Source organism: Crotalus tigris, unplaced genomic scaffold, assembly GCF_016545835.1.
Source record: "Crotalus tigris isolate CLP2741 ecotype Arizona unplaced genomic scaffold, ASM1654583v1 scf7180000020216.623372, whole genome shotgun sequence".
Classification (NCBI taxonomy): domain Eukaryota; kingdom Metazoa; phylum Chordata; class Lepidosauria; order Squamata; family Viperidae; genus Crotalus; species Crotalus tigris.
In genome coordinates, this window is record NW_024097909.1 from 378,978 (window position 1) to 393,895 (window position 14,918).

At 55.6% G+C, this 14,918-nt stretch overlaps 1 protein-coding gene across 2 annotated transcripts; it reads right to left on the bottom strand.

The window, feature by feature from the left end:
* Positions 1-5,139: 5,139 nt before the first annotated feature.
* On the bottom strand, positions 5,140-13,073 carry LOC120318399 (tripartite motif-containing protein 10-like). 2 transcript variants are annotated; one of them, XM_039365953.1, is made up of 9 exons: positions 12,809-13,073; positions 10,876-11,323; positions 9,253-9,348; positions 8,913-9,143; positions 8,774-8,796; positions 7,921-8,036; positions 7,599-7,652; positions 7,117-7,158; positions 5,140-6,689 (listed from the first exon to the last, which is right to left on the bottom strand). In XM_039365953.1, exons 2-9 carry the CDS (start codon positions 11,287-11,289, stop codon positions 6,121-6,123), a joined length of 1,545 nt encoding a protein of 514 aa, XP_039221887.1. In that variant the 5' UTR covers positions 11,290-11,323; positions 12,809-13,073; the 3' UTR covers positions 5,140-6,120. The 2 variants fall into 2 exon arrangements, with proteins under 2 accessions (XP_039221887.1, XP_039221886.1); XM_039365952.1 differs by lacking the exon at positions 12,809-13,073 and adding an exon at positions 11,843-12,495.
* Between the last annotated feature and the right edge of the window lie 1,845 nt (positions 13,074-14,918).

Genomic DNA, 14,918 nt, shown 5'->3' on the forward strand with positions numbered 1-14,918 from the left:
GTTTTGCCAAGCAGATTTTAAAAAGAAATGGTTCCATCTTTGGGTGGCAGGCAAATAAAAACAAACAAAAAACATTGCATAAAATAACCTAAAGCAAGGGGTACCAATGTAGTAATAGTAGTAGTAATAATAAAATAATAACAATAATAACAATAACAATAATAATAATAAAGTTGGAAGGAACCTTGGAGGTCATCTAGTCCAACCCCCCTGCTCAGGCAGGAAACGCTACACCATTTCGGATAAATGGCTGTCCAGTCTCTTCTTGAGCCGAGGTGGCACAGCAGTGAGAGTGCAGTACTGCAGGCCACTTTAGCTGACTGTGTTCAGCAGGTCAGCGGTTCAAATCTCACCGGCTCAAGGTTGACTCAGCCTTCCATCCTTCCGGGGTAGGTAAAATGAGGACCCAGATTGTTGGGGGCAATGTAAATATATATATACATTGCTTACTGGTGTACACCGCTTAGAGAGTGCTTGCACTTAAAGCGGTATATAAGTCTCATAAATAAATAAATAAATAAATAAATAAATTCTTAAAAACTTCCAGTGTTGGAGTATTCACCCATTCTGGAGGCAAGGAGTTCCACTGGTTAATTGCTCTAACTGTCAGGAAGTTTCTCCTTAGTTCTAGGTTGTTTCTCTCCTTAATTAGTTTCCATCCATTGCTTTTTGTCCTGCCTTCAGGTGCTTTGGAGAATGGCTTGACTCCCTCTTCTTTGGGGCAGCCCCTGAGATACTGGAAGACTGCTATCATGTCCCCCCCTCGTCCTTCTCGTTGTTAAACTAGACATACCCAATTCCAGCAACCGTTCCTCACATGTTTTAGCCTCCAGTCCCCTAATCATCTTTGTTGCTCTTCTCTGTACTCTTTCTAGACCAGTGGTTCTCAACCTGTGGGTCGGGACCCCATTTGGGGTCGAACGACCATTTCACAGGGGTCGCCAAACAAGGCTGTCCGCCATTTTTTCCCCCTTTTCTTTGGCCACGCCCCTGGCACCCGGTGATGTATAAGTGGTTGGGTGTCACCACAACATGGGCAACTGTATTATGGGGTTGCGGCATTAGAAAGGTTGAGAACCACTGTTCTAGAGTCTCAGCATCTTTTTTACATTGTGGTGACCAAACCTGGATGCAGTATTCCAAATGTGGTCTTACCAAGGCCTTGTAAAGTGGTATTAACACTTCACGTGATCTTGGTTCTATCCCTCTGTTCATGCAGCCTAGCACTGTGTTGGCTTTTTTGGCAGCTGCAGCACACGGCTGGCTTATATTTAAGTGATTGTCCACTACGACTCCCAAGTCCCTCTTACAGTACACCACAGCTCAGGCAATGAAAATGCTGATATGTTAGGCTAGTTACAGAATAGAATAGAATAGAATAGAATAGAATAGAATAGAATAGAATAGAATAGAATAGAATAGAATAGAATAGAATATGGAATGGAGAATGGAATGGAATGGAACTGGAAGGGACCTTGGAGGTCTTCTAGTCCAGCTCCCCGCTCAAGCAGGAGAACCTATACACCATCTCAGACAAGTGACTGTCCAGCCTCCTCTTAAAAATCTCCAGTGATGGAGCGCCCATGATTTCTGGTGGCCAGCTGTTCCACTGGTTGATTGCCCTCACATCCCTTCCCTCCATGGAGTCCGCAGGAAGGAAATCTGGCCATTTTATTTTACAGCCCAGCATTTTCAAGGAAAGGCTGCTTAGGCCAATGAAGAGTTTTGCTCTCCCGGCCTGTCCCGCCCCCCCCCCCTTGCAGCAAAAAAAAAAAAAAAAAGTTTGCAAAAGAAACAACACAAAAGTTCAACAAAGTCATGGTTGGTTGGAAGGAAGGAAGGAAGGAAGGAAGGAAGGAAGGAAGGAAGGAAGGAAGGAAGGAAGGAAGGAAGGAAGGTTGGAGCTGCTGATCCACATTCTCCTTTTATAGCTAACACAATTAAAGGATAGTACAAAAGGAGAAATATTAAATGAAATTAAAACATCCTGCCCCTTTGCGTAGAAAATAAATTACAAGAATTAAAATTAAAAGCCCATGCTCCTTAGCAAGTACAGCAGGACCACAAAGTCCATGTTGTTGGTCCTCATTTCCTCCCTCTGATGCTATCAGAACTGTTTAGCAGGCAGACAGACAGATACGCATCATCCTGTGACGGATGTTTCAGACGACATCCGGAACATGAGTGGGCTACGTATACAAGGAGGCTCCAGCTCCTCGCATCTCTCGTCTCTGGCACGAAATGGAAGGAGAGAAAAACCAGTGGAACAGCTTGCTACCAGAAATCATGGGTGCTCCGTCACCGGAGGCTGTGAAGAAGAGATTGGACGGTCCGTTGTCTGAAATGGGATAGGTTCTCCTGCTTGAGCAGGGGGCTGGACTAGAAGCTGGCTGAGGAATTCTGGGAGCTGAAGTCCACAAGTCTTAAAGTTGTCAAAGTTGCAGACCCCTGATTTAGATTAAGTGTGCAGGTCTATCCATATGTTGTATATAGTGTGTTTAAATGTGTGTTATGTATGTGTACACCTCCAGAGCAAGCAACTAAATTTCATTTTTAATGTGGGCCATTGTGCCCAGTTAAAAAAATAGACAATAAAGGTTATCCATCTTTCAATTTGCTCAACGGAGAACTAACCCCACTCCTAACCAACACTCACGATGTTGGCTAGTTTGGATAACGAAACGTCTGCAAGAAGACAGCCAAGCTGAGGGACCACCCAGGGCCTTGAGCTGCAAAGATTCTCCTTTATTGGTAAAGAAACCAGATTGCTGGATTGGAAAGAGAGACTTTGACCTTTGCAAAGGGGCTTCTTTGCCCCCCCCAAATACGAACTCCTGAATAATAATAATAATAATAATAATAATAATACACCCCAGACTTAACAATTGTCGATAAGAAAGACAAAAAAGTCTGGATAGTGGACGTGGCAGTGCCTGGAGACGGCAGAATAGAAGAGAAAGAACTGGAGAAGATAACAAAATACAAAGACCTACAAATAGAAATAGAAAGACTGTGGCAAAAGCAAGCAAGGGTAGTACCAATAGTCATAGGCTCCTTGGGTGCAATCCCAAAACAAGTGGAGCACCACTTGAACACCATTGGCATTGACAAATTCGCTATTAGTCAATTGCAAAAGGTGGCCTTACTAGGAACTGCTTCCATCCTGCAACGATACTTGTAATACCATCAAACATCCACATCTGCCTATCCCAGGTCCTGGGTAAGGACTCGATAGGTAGACAAAATGCCAAATCCAGTCTGAACATCTGGCTGACTGTGCGATGATCCATAATAATGCTAGTACTAGTACTAATACTAAGGTTGGAAGGGACCTTGGAGGTCATCTAGTCCAACCCCCTGCTCAGGCAGGAAACCCTATACCATTTCAGACCAATGGCTGTCCAGTCTCTTCTTTAAAACTTCCTATCTTGGAGCATTCATCACTTCTGGAGGCAGGTGGTTCCACTGGTTAATTGTTCTAACTAATTCAGGCAAAACAAAAAGCATTTCTTAAGGCAGTGTAGGTTTGTGTGTGTGTGTGTGTGTGTGTGTGTGTGTGTGAAGTCCTTTTATGGGGTACACAGACAAAGGGTGCAGACAGAAGTGGCAAGCCATCAACCAAAGACCTTGATTGCAGGTGAAAATGGGAGAACCTTCCGTAAGGACTTTTCAGGATGCGCCCTCTGTTGTGTAGTTGCCAAAAAGGCAAGTGGTTACACTGCCTTCAGGAAAGGCAGGACAAGAAGCAACGGATGGAAACTCATCAAGGAGAGAAACAACCTAGAACTAAGGAGAAACTTCCTGACAGCTACAATGATTAACCAGTGGAACCACCTGCCTCCAGAACCAGTGAATGCTCCAACACTGGGAGTTTTTAAGAAGAGACTGGACAGCCATTGGTCTGCAATGGTCTAGGGCAGGGGTAGGGAACCTTGGCTCTTTTAGGACTCGTGGACTTCAACTCCCAGAATTCCTGAGCCAGCTGTGCTGGCTCAGGAATTCTGGGAGTTGAAGTCCACGAGTCCTAAAAGAGCCAAGGTTGCCTATCCCTGGTCTAGGGCTTCCTGCCTGAGCAGTGGGTTGGACTAGATGACCAGCAAGGTCCCTTCCAACTTGTATTATCATTATTCTTATAAAGGCTCTTGGTGCCCTAGCAAAGAAAAAGTCCCCACTTCTCTCCTTCAAACCTTGGTGGGTTTTTGAAGTTTGTTTTTAATTTCTGTAATTCTAATCCTTTTTTTTGCATTCACGGTTGTGAAAGATTTGCGTCTTTCTTGCTCAGTCGCCTTCAGCTGAGAGACGGGGCGGCAAAGGCATGTGATAAACAAAATGCCGAGAGACGGCCTTGGCTAAGAGGAGGAAAACAGGCTTTTTTAAAAGATAAAAAAGAGGCTATTAATAGGGCCAGGATCCCTTTTGAAAACTTCGAAACCTCAAATTCCAGGCTGTCTGTTGACCCCAACAGACGGCATTCAGGCTGAACCCAGCCAAGGCCTGCCCCACACATGGCCCTGGAGGCTCCAGACGAGGAACTGACCTTGGACCCACGGAAAGAGCTCCTCCCTCCAGGACAGCTCTCCCCACATGGCCCAGCCAAAGACAGGGATGGTCCTGACCCCCCCCGTCCCCCACCTCTTGACTGCCTTCCATGGCAGACTGAATGGGAAGCCTGGATCAAGAGCCTCCGGGATTCAGGACATCACCCCCATTTTGCAGAGAGAGGCTTCCAGACCACACTTTTCCAGCCCAGATCCCCTCTGGGGTTGTGTTTTGTGCTTCCGAGTGCAATTTGTGGGTCTGTGGGCTCCTTTTAAAGCCCTCTGTGGCCAAGATGTCTACAGGGAATCCCCTTCCCTAAACTGTGTCTGTCCACCCCAGCCAGCCACTAAAGGTCCCCCCCTCCCCTTAGGGGCAGTTGAAGGTCTCTGTGGGGCTCCCCCACCCCTGGGAAACTCCCCCCCATTGGCCCCACTTCAAGGGCTGCCAAAAATACCCCTTTCCCAGAGGACCTTTGGGGGGGGGTCGAGCCTACCTTTAAAAAATATTGTCATGGAAGCTTTCAAAGGTCGCCTTAAAAACTTATTCAAGATGTACGTAAATAGCCCAGCGTCCGTGAGGACCAAGGTGTAATGGCACAAATAAAAGATAAACATGTTGCTTTTTTAATAAGAAACTTGGAGTAACATTGGAGTAGAATTTAGAATCACATAAATGTAGAATAACATGCAGGTATTAAGATGTCGTTTTTATTGATTATAAAAGTACTGAGGCAGGGATTCTCATCCGTGGCACCCAGAAGACGCGTGGACACCCAAATTTTCTAGCCCAGAGGCCCTGGCCAGTCCAAGCCCCCCAGGCCATCGGCAGCCCAGAACTGCTTGGCAGCCCCCCAAGCAGCCTGGGCTGATCATGGCGACGTTATGGAAGGTAGGATATGGATGGGAGACCACCAAGAAACCCTGGCAGACTAGAGAGGGGAGTTGGAAGGACACCCCAGAGGACAGTGGGCAACATCTGGTCCTCTTGAAGGCATCAGGAGATTGGGCTGAGCATAGTGGGCTGTGCTGCAGCCCCACCTCTTGGGCTTCAAGTACACACACACACACACATGCGGGGAAAAAAGGCCCATGAGCAGGAATCAGGGAGGTGGGTAACGTGGGCCCGTGCCCTGGAGGTAGTCCCCAACGGAGACTAAAAATTAATGTTCTTAAGTGAGAAATTTGTTTTGCCCCATCTGACGATTTCTCGCCACACTTTAAGCGAATCGCTGCAGTTCTTAAATGGGTCACACAGTTGTTGAGGGAACTCTTGTTTCCCCAGTGACCTTGCTCGTCAGAGGGGTCGCAAAAGGGGACCAGGGGATTCCAGGACGACTGTCAAAAAGGTGAGTCATTCACCAAGGATCTGAATTTCAATCGCCTTGACCGAGGTCCCAAGTGTGCAAAATGGCCACGAGTCGCTTCTTTCAGTGTTGTGGTAACTTCTGATTACTGAATGAACTGTTTTAAGTTGAGATGGTCTATAGGGTTTCCTGCTTGAATGGGGGGGAGGGGGCTGGACTAGAAGACCTCCAAGGTCCCTTCCTGTTCTAATTCTATTCTATTTTCTATTCTCTTATAATCAGTAGCCGCGCCACCCAGATGAACTTGGACGTCCCTCACACTGAAGGCTGACTCCCTGCTGGCCCAGGTAGAAAAAAGGGTGGGCCCTCTCCCCAAAGAAGGCCCCCGTCCGGAAGGTGTAGAGGGGAGCCCCATTCTCTGCATCCAGGAACGCCACCTCTTCTGCCTTGTAGTCCAGCCGCACCCGCAGCATCCTCAGCGGCCTTGGCAAGCTGAGCTTCTCGTGAACCTTGGAGAAAGCGACCGTCTCCCCCTCCACACTCCTTCCCACGGCCCAGATTCCCTCCTGGGGGCTCAGCTGGAAGCTCCCCTTCCTGCGTACGGACTCTAGGGCCACCCCAACGGCCCAGACTGCTCTGCCACCCACTGGAGTGTTGCCTGCCTCCTGCACAGACACTTCCCAATAGTGCCAGCCTGCGGTGAATGCCTCGCAGCCCAGGGCGCACCATTCCTGGTCGAACCTCCCTGGCAGATCCGGGAGATTCTGGTTTTGGTTGGCCAAAGTCAGAGTGGTTCCCTGGCACCAGAGCCGCGGGTGGGCGGTTGAGCTGTCCAGCGTGACGTAGACTGAAGAGGAGGGAGAAGAGAAGCTCTTAGGTGGGCTGGGAACAGGGGAGGACAAGGCAGGGCAGGGAAGGGCAGGGCTGGCTCCCCGAGGCTAACCCAGCTCAGGAAGGACGGAGCGAGGGGCTGCTGCTTAACTTAACAAGTGCCTCACTCAGCAATGGAAATGCTGGGCTCAGTTGTGGTCGTAAGTTGAGGACCCCCTCCGTTCCTGCTTCTCCCGAGTTCCCACTATTGCTGGTTGTGGGTTTAGCGCTCTTCCAGAGCGATGGGACACGCCTGCCATCAGGGACCTCCCTGCCGTTGTCCCAGGCCCACATTTGGGTGGCTGCTTTGGGGCCTGCAGACCTCCCGCATCTGCTGGACCCCACCCTCAATGGAAAGCCACCCCCACTCCCACCCCCAGGGCTTTCCCACAGTGTGTTGTTACCTTTAGGCGCTGCTGGATTTTGTACATATTGTGCAACAGGTGCTGAGGAAGAAAGGGGGACAGGTGTTAAAATCAAGGTACTCTTCCTGAAGAAGCCCCCTCCCCCACTTCCTACAGGGCACAACTAAAAACTGAGCCACCATCCCCCCCCCATGGGACCTTCCATGTCCCTGAAAGACCTGCCCAGCCACCCTGCCCAGTGCCCTCAAGCGTGGCTCTTTTCTGGAAGGGCCAACACATGGCGGGGAAGGGACGGATCCATGTGGCGGCTGACAGACCCCTGCCCCCTCCCCCAGATGCTGCCCTTGGGGCCCCCCGACTCTGGGTATCCCTTGGGCCCTCCAACCTGCAGAGAAATCCACCCGACAGACGCCACTCCTGGCCATTTGGGGAAACTGCTGGTGTGGGGCCTGGCAAGCGCAAGCGGTTTGCATGCCTCCCCCCCCCCACTGCCCCCTTCCTCCCCAGCCCCATGAAGTTACCCGTGGGCAGAGGTCGCTCCAGCTTCTTCCTGGTCAGCGTCATGTCCAGGGAGGCTGAGATTTGGAGGAAAGGAAAAAATGAGAGCGAGGTGAGAAATGGCCGCCCGTAAGCAGAGGCGAACGTCTTGGTCCCTGCCAGGTGCACAGTGACACCCTCTCCCCCAAGGAACAAGGGTTGGGGGCGTGACAGATGGAGGAGGCAGTACCCCCCTTCACCTACCAGCCTGAGCAGGATGGGGACTGGCTCCCCCAAGATTCCACAGTAGGAAGGGAAGAAGAGGGGCCCAGACCCCACCAACCACACCTCCAAGGAGCCCCGCACCTTTGTAATTGTCCACAACCTGCCTTACAGGAGTGTTTTTCTGCAAGATGGTCCTGAGCCTGTCTTGCAGCCCGGGGGAGACGCTCTTCACACGCCCCACCACGTAACTCCGGCACCTGCGACACAAGGAGGGCGCCCTCACACAGCTACCCGGCTCTCCCCACAACACGTGTGACCTATGACTGTTTTCGCAGCTCCAGCTGTTGCAGCATCCCTCGTGGTCACATGATCAAAATTCAGACACTTGGCAACCAACGCATGTTTATGGCGGTCGCAGTGTCCCAAGGTCACGTGATCCCCTTTGTCCCACCTTCCGACAAGCAAAGTCAATGGGGAAGCCGGATTCACTTAACAACCATATTACTAACTTATCAACTGGGGCGATTCAACTGTCTCACTTAGCAGCAAAATTTTGGGCTCCACTGTGGCTGTAAGTCAAGGACCACCAGTGCTACCGTCTTCCCCTGTCAAGTGTTGCTGGGACGGTTGTCACCTTCTCAGTGGTTCCGTGATCAGGCTGTTGTTTACTGTTGGATTGTTTGTCTGTGTTGGTGGTTCCTAATCTGTGACACTTACGGCTTAAGGCTGGATCTGCAACCAAGCCGTAAACAGCACCCAAACTAAGGGCAGCCTATCTGCACGTAAAGAGAGAGCGAACCCCACTGCCTCCAAACACTGATGACGTTACCCAATCAGGTAATGAAACGTCTGCAAGGAATCGGTCGAGCCCAGAGAGCACCCAGGACCACACAACTAGCATCTCTCGGTAACAAAACTATCCTCGGGGATCCAGACGCACAAGGAATTTTGAAGACAAACTGACCCACAAGGACAGGGCAACATGGCGCCTTACCTGTCCACGGTGTCCTGGATATCCTGAAAGAGGAGAGCAGAGAAATGGGTCCCGGCCCTCGCAATAGTAGCCAGCGTCCCCCCCCCCCAGGGGAACCTCTGGTTCTCCCCCTCTTGAGGCCAGCGAGAGCCCCGCCCACCTGCAGGAATTCCCTGTCCGGCTGGCGGCACTTCCTGTCTATCTGGGCAATCAGCTGCTGCAGGCGGGAGGCCTCCCCGTTGAGCTGGGCCAGAGGGCCCACCCACTCAGCCTCCATCTTCTCCTCCTGCTCGGCCAGCCAGGCGAACCAGACCGACTTTCTCTCCCGGAGCAGCTCCTCCAAGGATCCCAGCGCCAGGCTGACCTTCTGCTTCTCAGTGGCTAATTGCTCCTGGGGGGGCAGAAGACGGGAACTCAGAGGGAGGGGGGAGAGTTCCCAGTTGCAGAACCAGCATCCCTGGAGCTGTCTCCTGTGCCCCCTCACCCCCCGACAGACCCACCTGACACTCCTGCCGGCTCTGCTCTTCTCTCCGCCTCTGCTCCAGCAGCTGCTTCTCCTCCTTCCTCAGGGGCTCCAGGAGGGCATCCAGCAAGTCCTGCGCGGGGAGGAGACGGTGCCATTGCCCAGTCCACGATGGCAGTGCTCCCACCCAGGGAGGCTGGCAAGGGGCCAGAGGGACCCCTGTGCTACACTCCAGGGGGAGGCCCTGCTGGGCACCAGAGCTTCCAGCAGAGAATCCGGCCAGGGAGAGGCTCGGGGCAGGCAGAGGCTCACGTGGAGGGAAGCAGCTGAGAGTCTGCCTGCCTCCGGTCTCCTCTCTCACTGCCGAAAAACAGCCTGGCTCTCCTCTGCCATTTTCGAGCGTTAGTCTTTGGGGGCCTTTAACTGCATCTACTTCTGCTTCATTGACTATGCTAAAGCCTTTGATTGTGTGGATCACAAAAATTGTGGCAAGTTCTTAAAGAGATGGGAATACCAGACCATCTTATTTGTCTCTTGAGAAACCTATATGCGGGTCAAGGAGCAACAGTGAGAACCGAACACGGAACCACGGATTGGTTCAAAATTGGAAAAGGAGTCCGGCAAGGCTGTATACTGTTGCCTTACCTATTTAACTTATATGCAGAGCACATCATGAGAAAGGCAGGGCTAGATGAATCAAAAGTTGGAATTAAGATTGCCGGGAGAAACATCAACAACCTAAGGTATGCAGACGATACCACTCTAATGGCAGAAACTGAAGAGGAACTAAAGAGCCTCTTGATGCAGGTGAAGGAGAGTGCAAAAGTTGGCTTGAAACTCAACATTAAGAAAACCAAAATCATGGCATCCGGCCCTCTCAATTCCTGGCAAATAGATGGGGAAGAAATGGAGGTAGTGACAGATTTTATTTTTCTGGGCTCCAAGATCACCTCAGATGGGGACTGCAGCCAAGAAATTAAAAGACGCTTGCTCCTGGGGAGGAAAGCCATGGCAAATCTAGACAGTATCCTAAAAAGCAGAAACATCACCCTGCCAACAAAAGTGCGTATAGTCCAGGCCATGGTTTTCCCAGTTGCAATGTATGGCTGTGAAAGTTGGACCATAAGAAAGGCTGAGCGCCAAAGAATTGAGGCCTTTGAACTTATGGTGCTGGAGAAGACTCCTTGCGAGTCCCTTGGACTGCAAGGCGTTCAAACCGGTCAGTCCTAGAAGAGATCAACCCCGACTGCTCTTTAGAAGGCCAGATCCTGAAGTTGAAACTCAAATACTTTGGCCACCTAATGAGAAGGAAGGACTCACTGGAGAAGGGCCTAATGCTGGGAAAGATTGAGGGCAATAGAAGAAGGGGACGACAGAGAATGAGATGGCTGGATGGAGTCACTGAAGCAGTAGGTGTGAACTTAAATGGACTCCAGAAGATGGTAGAGGACAGGAAGACCTGGAGGAACGTTGTCCATGGGGTCACGATGGGTCGGACACGACTTCGCAATTAACAACAACTGCTCCCACGATCATCTTTCCATCTTTCTGGGGGCCCCCCTGCTTGACCCCCCCAAGAGCTGATGGAGTGGCCCAGGCAGTTGGGGCTGCTCACCTCCCCCCTTTGGGAACGCCTGCCTCCACAGTGCCCGTCCCCTACCTTGTATTCCTGGGCAGCTTCGGGCAGAGAGAAGAGGGGGTGGCCCTGGTGCCCCCCCAGGCAGCCGGCGCAAAGGAGGCGCTTCTCGCTGGAGCAGAAGGTCTGCAGGGGCTGCTGGTGTTCCTGGCACAGCTGTGGGCCGCTGCTCCCCTCCTGGGCTCCCCCAGACAGCCGAAGCCCCTTCACCAGGCCCACGATATTGGCCAGGGCCCGGTTGGGGTAGGCGCTGCCGGGCTCCACCCTGGCTCTGCACTGGGGGCAGGAAGCCTCAGCGCCCAGCCGGGCCAGGCAGTCACAGCAGAAGTTGTGCCCGCAGGCCAGGACCATGGGCTGCTGGAAGAGGTCCAGGCAGAGCGGGCAGGTGGCCTCGTGGCCCAGCTGCTCCAAGGCCGTCTCCTCCCCTGAGGCCGCCATGGGACTCTTCACTTCCGTTTCCCCCTTGCTGGGCCTGGAAGGAAGAGAGGCTGATTTGTTGGCTCCTTGGGGGGGGGGCAGCCGGGAGTCGGTAGGATTTCTCAGCCCCTCCCCTCCTGGAGGGAACATGCTCCGAGCCCCTCCTTCAAGCCCAGAGGCATTAACCCCCCCGTTAGAACTGGCTTTTTGAAATGGGGGGGTTACTCAGTGGTCAGAGAAGAGAACAAGGGAGGCCTCCTTGGGGTCTGGCAGGGCTTCTTTGGGCCCCATCCGCTCTTGTGTCCCTTCAGCCTCAGCCCAGGGGTCTCGTGGGGTCCCGGCCCTCCTTGGAGAATGAGCAAGCCTTTAGCCCCATAGACCCCCCACGTTGCGCTCCTTCCCTGCCAGTTCCCCCACGACCGAGGCCTCCCCCCAAATAAACCTGGCAAACAGGAGAAAAACCCGGTTCGACCCCCCCCCCATTTTGAGGGTGCCCCCCACCTTCCCGCTTGGCGCCCTTCAGTGGGAACCGGGGCGTCGTTTCTTAAGGGGGGGGGGAGAAAGCGGAGCTCACCTTCCCAGCGAAGCTGCTTCGGCCCTTCAGAAGGCAGCAGGGCTGCCCCCTCCGAAGGGACTCCGGTCGGTGGGGCCAAAGGCGGGGAGGAGGGCCGCCCCCTCCCCAGAGCCTGAACCGGAGCGCAACTTTCCCACGCGCGGAAAGGCAGCCCTGCCCGGAGCGGAGGAGGGGCGCCGCTCTTGGGCCTGGGGAGGGCAGCGAAGAGGACCCAGGGAAGGCCCCCACCCGGCGCTCCCGCCGCCGCACTTTCGCCCCCTCCGCAGAGCAGCCGCCTTTCCCGCCGACTGGAAAGCTAAGCGCGGGCTCGGCGGCGCCTGCGCAGAAGCAACCAGGGAGATGCCGGAGCTTTCGGTTTCGTTTCCCAGCTGGGAGGGGGAGCGGAAGGAGACGGTCCTGCCCGTCCCCGCGGTGGGAGGCCATTTCCCCCGCGTGGATCGCTGAGCCGCCCCTCCCGCCCGGCTGCTCTCCCCCAGGGGCCCCTCGCGGGCCTTTCCACGGCACGGGGGGGCTGGGGGGAGCCGGCCACGCTGGATGCTTCCCAAAGCAGGACCCCTGGCCCACCCACGGGTGGGGTTTGCCCTCTCCTCCTCCCGGAATAAGACCCCCGTGGGTGGAGGTGCCCGGGATTCGCTTGGTGGCCCCCCACGCTCCCGGAGGGGTCAAAAAAGGCAAGAGGGCGGCCAGCCCAAACTCCTGGGGGAGCGAATGCGGCCTCACGAGGTGATTCTCCCGCGTGGGCGGGGGCGTCCCTTCAGGGCAAGGGGCGCGGAGGAGGAGCCTCCCTCCCAGGAGTGGGGTGGGGGTGGGTGGGGAAGGGGGCGCGCTTCCCGGGGGCCGCTCAGGGGAGGCTTTGGCGAAGACCCCGCAGAGCCCCCTTCTCGCACTTCACCCCGGAGGCCAAGGGCTGCCCGCGACCCCCCCTCCTTCCGCCTCGCCGGCCGAGGGTCTGCGCCCCTTCCCCACCTGCTGGGAGAAGAGGGATCCCGGGAAGGGATCGAGCTGGATCCCCTGGTCTGGGGCAGGGTGTAGAAGAAGCCCGATCGGGTCGGGGACCGTCAGTGCGTCGTCCAGTGCAGGGAAGCCCAACATCGGGGGGTTCAGCGGCTCCTGGCTCCGAAGAGGCGAAGGGGGAGGCTGGGGGGGGGCTTTCAGCACGAGGACAGCGCCCTCCGCCCGTCTCGGCCCCGCTGGACACCGGGGTGGAGGGCAGCGAGCGAAGTCCTAGAGCGGTCGCCTGGGGAAGCGCTTCCTGCTCGCCCCCCGCCCCCCATGGAAAGGCTCCCGGGGCAGCTGTTCCCCCCGAGCGTCCGAAGGGAAGAAGTTGCTCAAGATGTTTAAAGCTTTTTGGGGGGGCACGCGAGCCCCTCCTGGTGTTTCAGAGCGCGCCCACCCGCTGGGGGAGGCTCCGGAGCAGGGCTCGTCCGGGGTGGACTGCTCCTGCAAGGGGAGGTTCCGCACCAAGTGTTTAGGTGGGGGGGGGCTTAGAGGCTCCGGGTGGCTGTTGCTGGGGCAGCTTGGAGCAAGAACTCCGGGGGTGTCGGGTGGGGCCCAGGAGGGCCGGACCGAGCGAGTGGCAGCCAAAACCCCCCTCTTGATATACAGTGGACACGTCCACCAGCCGCAGAGACACGGGATCTACATCTACACGTGATGGAGCGAGATGGGGAGGGCGCCCCTCTGCACCTGTACCCAAGAGGGCTCCTGGCACCAACCTCTACTCCGGAGGGGGGGGGTCTTCAAACGTAGCCCTTTTATGACTTGTGGACTTCAACTCCCAGAATTCCTCAGCGAGGCACACGTTGTTACGTGTGAGGGGGGATTAGAGGCTTCGGGTGGCTGTTGCTGGGGCAGCTTGGAGCAAGAACTTCGGGGGTGTTGGGTGGGGCCACGTAGGTCACCCCCTTGGCTGAAAGGTCACGTCTGAACCAGGGGCCTTCAGGTGGGTGGAGCCGAGGCTGCCTGCTCTGGGCAGAGGGTCGGACTGGATGGCCTCCAGGGTCCCTAGGAGTCTTTGGGTCTCCAGGGCAGCGTTTGGACACTCCCAGCGGCTGGAGGTTTGGGCCGGGATTCTTCCCCTCTCCTCACTGAGCCGAGGTCATCGCCCCTAAACCAGCCCAGCTCGGGAAGAGCCTCCAAGGGATGGCCCCAAGCGGGAGGCCTGGCAGCAGCGCAGCTCCGGGCTGTTCTCCAGGCTTCCCTGCGGCTGCCCTCGCTGGAAGCGCCTCGGAGGGGGAGCCAAAGGGAGCGAGTCTGTCCGGGGCAGCCGCTCTGCCTGGGGGAGGAGCTGCCCCCACTCTCTCCCCCCCAGACGCCCCGAGAGGCCCAGGGTGGTGTGAGCAGCAATGGGGGGGGGCCCTGGAGAGCCGTGTGTGGGCGGGGCATTCCTCCCCCCCCCAAAAGGGGCTGAGTGCCGTTCCGCACGTGGCTGTCCCGCCTCCTTGGGCTCAGGATGATGGGACGCCTTGTCCAGGCCAGCAGGGGGCGCCTTCGACCGCAGCCCCTGCAAAGCGACCTCCCTCCGACGGGGCGCCTTCTCCGGGACGGCTGAGGTTGCGGAGGCCCCTTCGCTGCGGGGGGAGGAGAACCCTCCTTCCCGCCGCCACGCTGCCCGGAAGAGCCTGGCTGAGTCCCGCCCTCCCCCTCCCCGATCCGCTGTGGGTGGGCGGGACGAGCACCCCGAGAGCCCCAAGCGCAGCCCTTCGACGGCCCTCCTTGGCCGGGGCAGCCTCCGCGGAGAAGGGCGGGAGGGGGCTGCCTCCCCCACGGGTCACCCACTTCCCCCCCCCGTGACGGCTCCTGGCCCGGTTGGCCGCCACGGAAGCCGCCGCTGCACACAGCCCGGGGACCCCCCCACCCCACGAGCACTCGACGCCGCCTCTGCTCTGATTTTATCCCTCTTCGTTTGTGACACGTCCTAAGGAAAATTCCCACAGGAGGGAATATGTGCGGCTGAGGGTTGAACTGCGGGGTCCCCTGAGGAGGTTGCCTAGTCCGGTAATAAAACGTTTGCAACCCCCCCCCAAAACCTCATCCAGGTCAAGGAGCTCCAAGGACACCCCCCCCCCATGAGAGG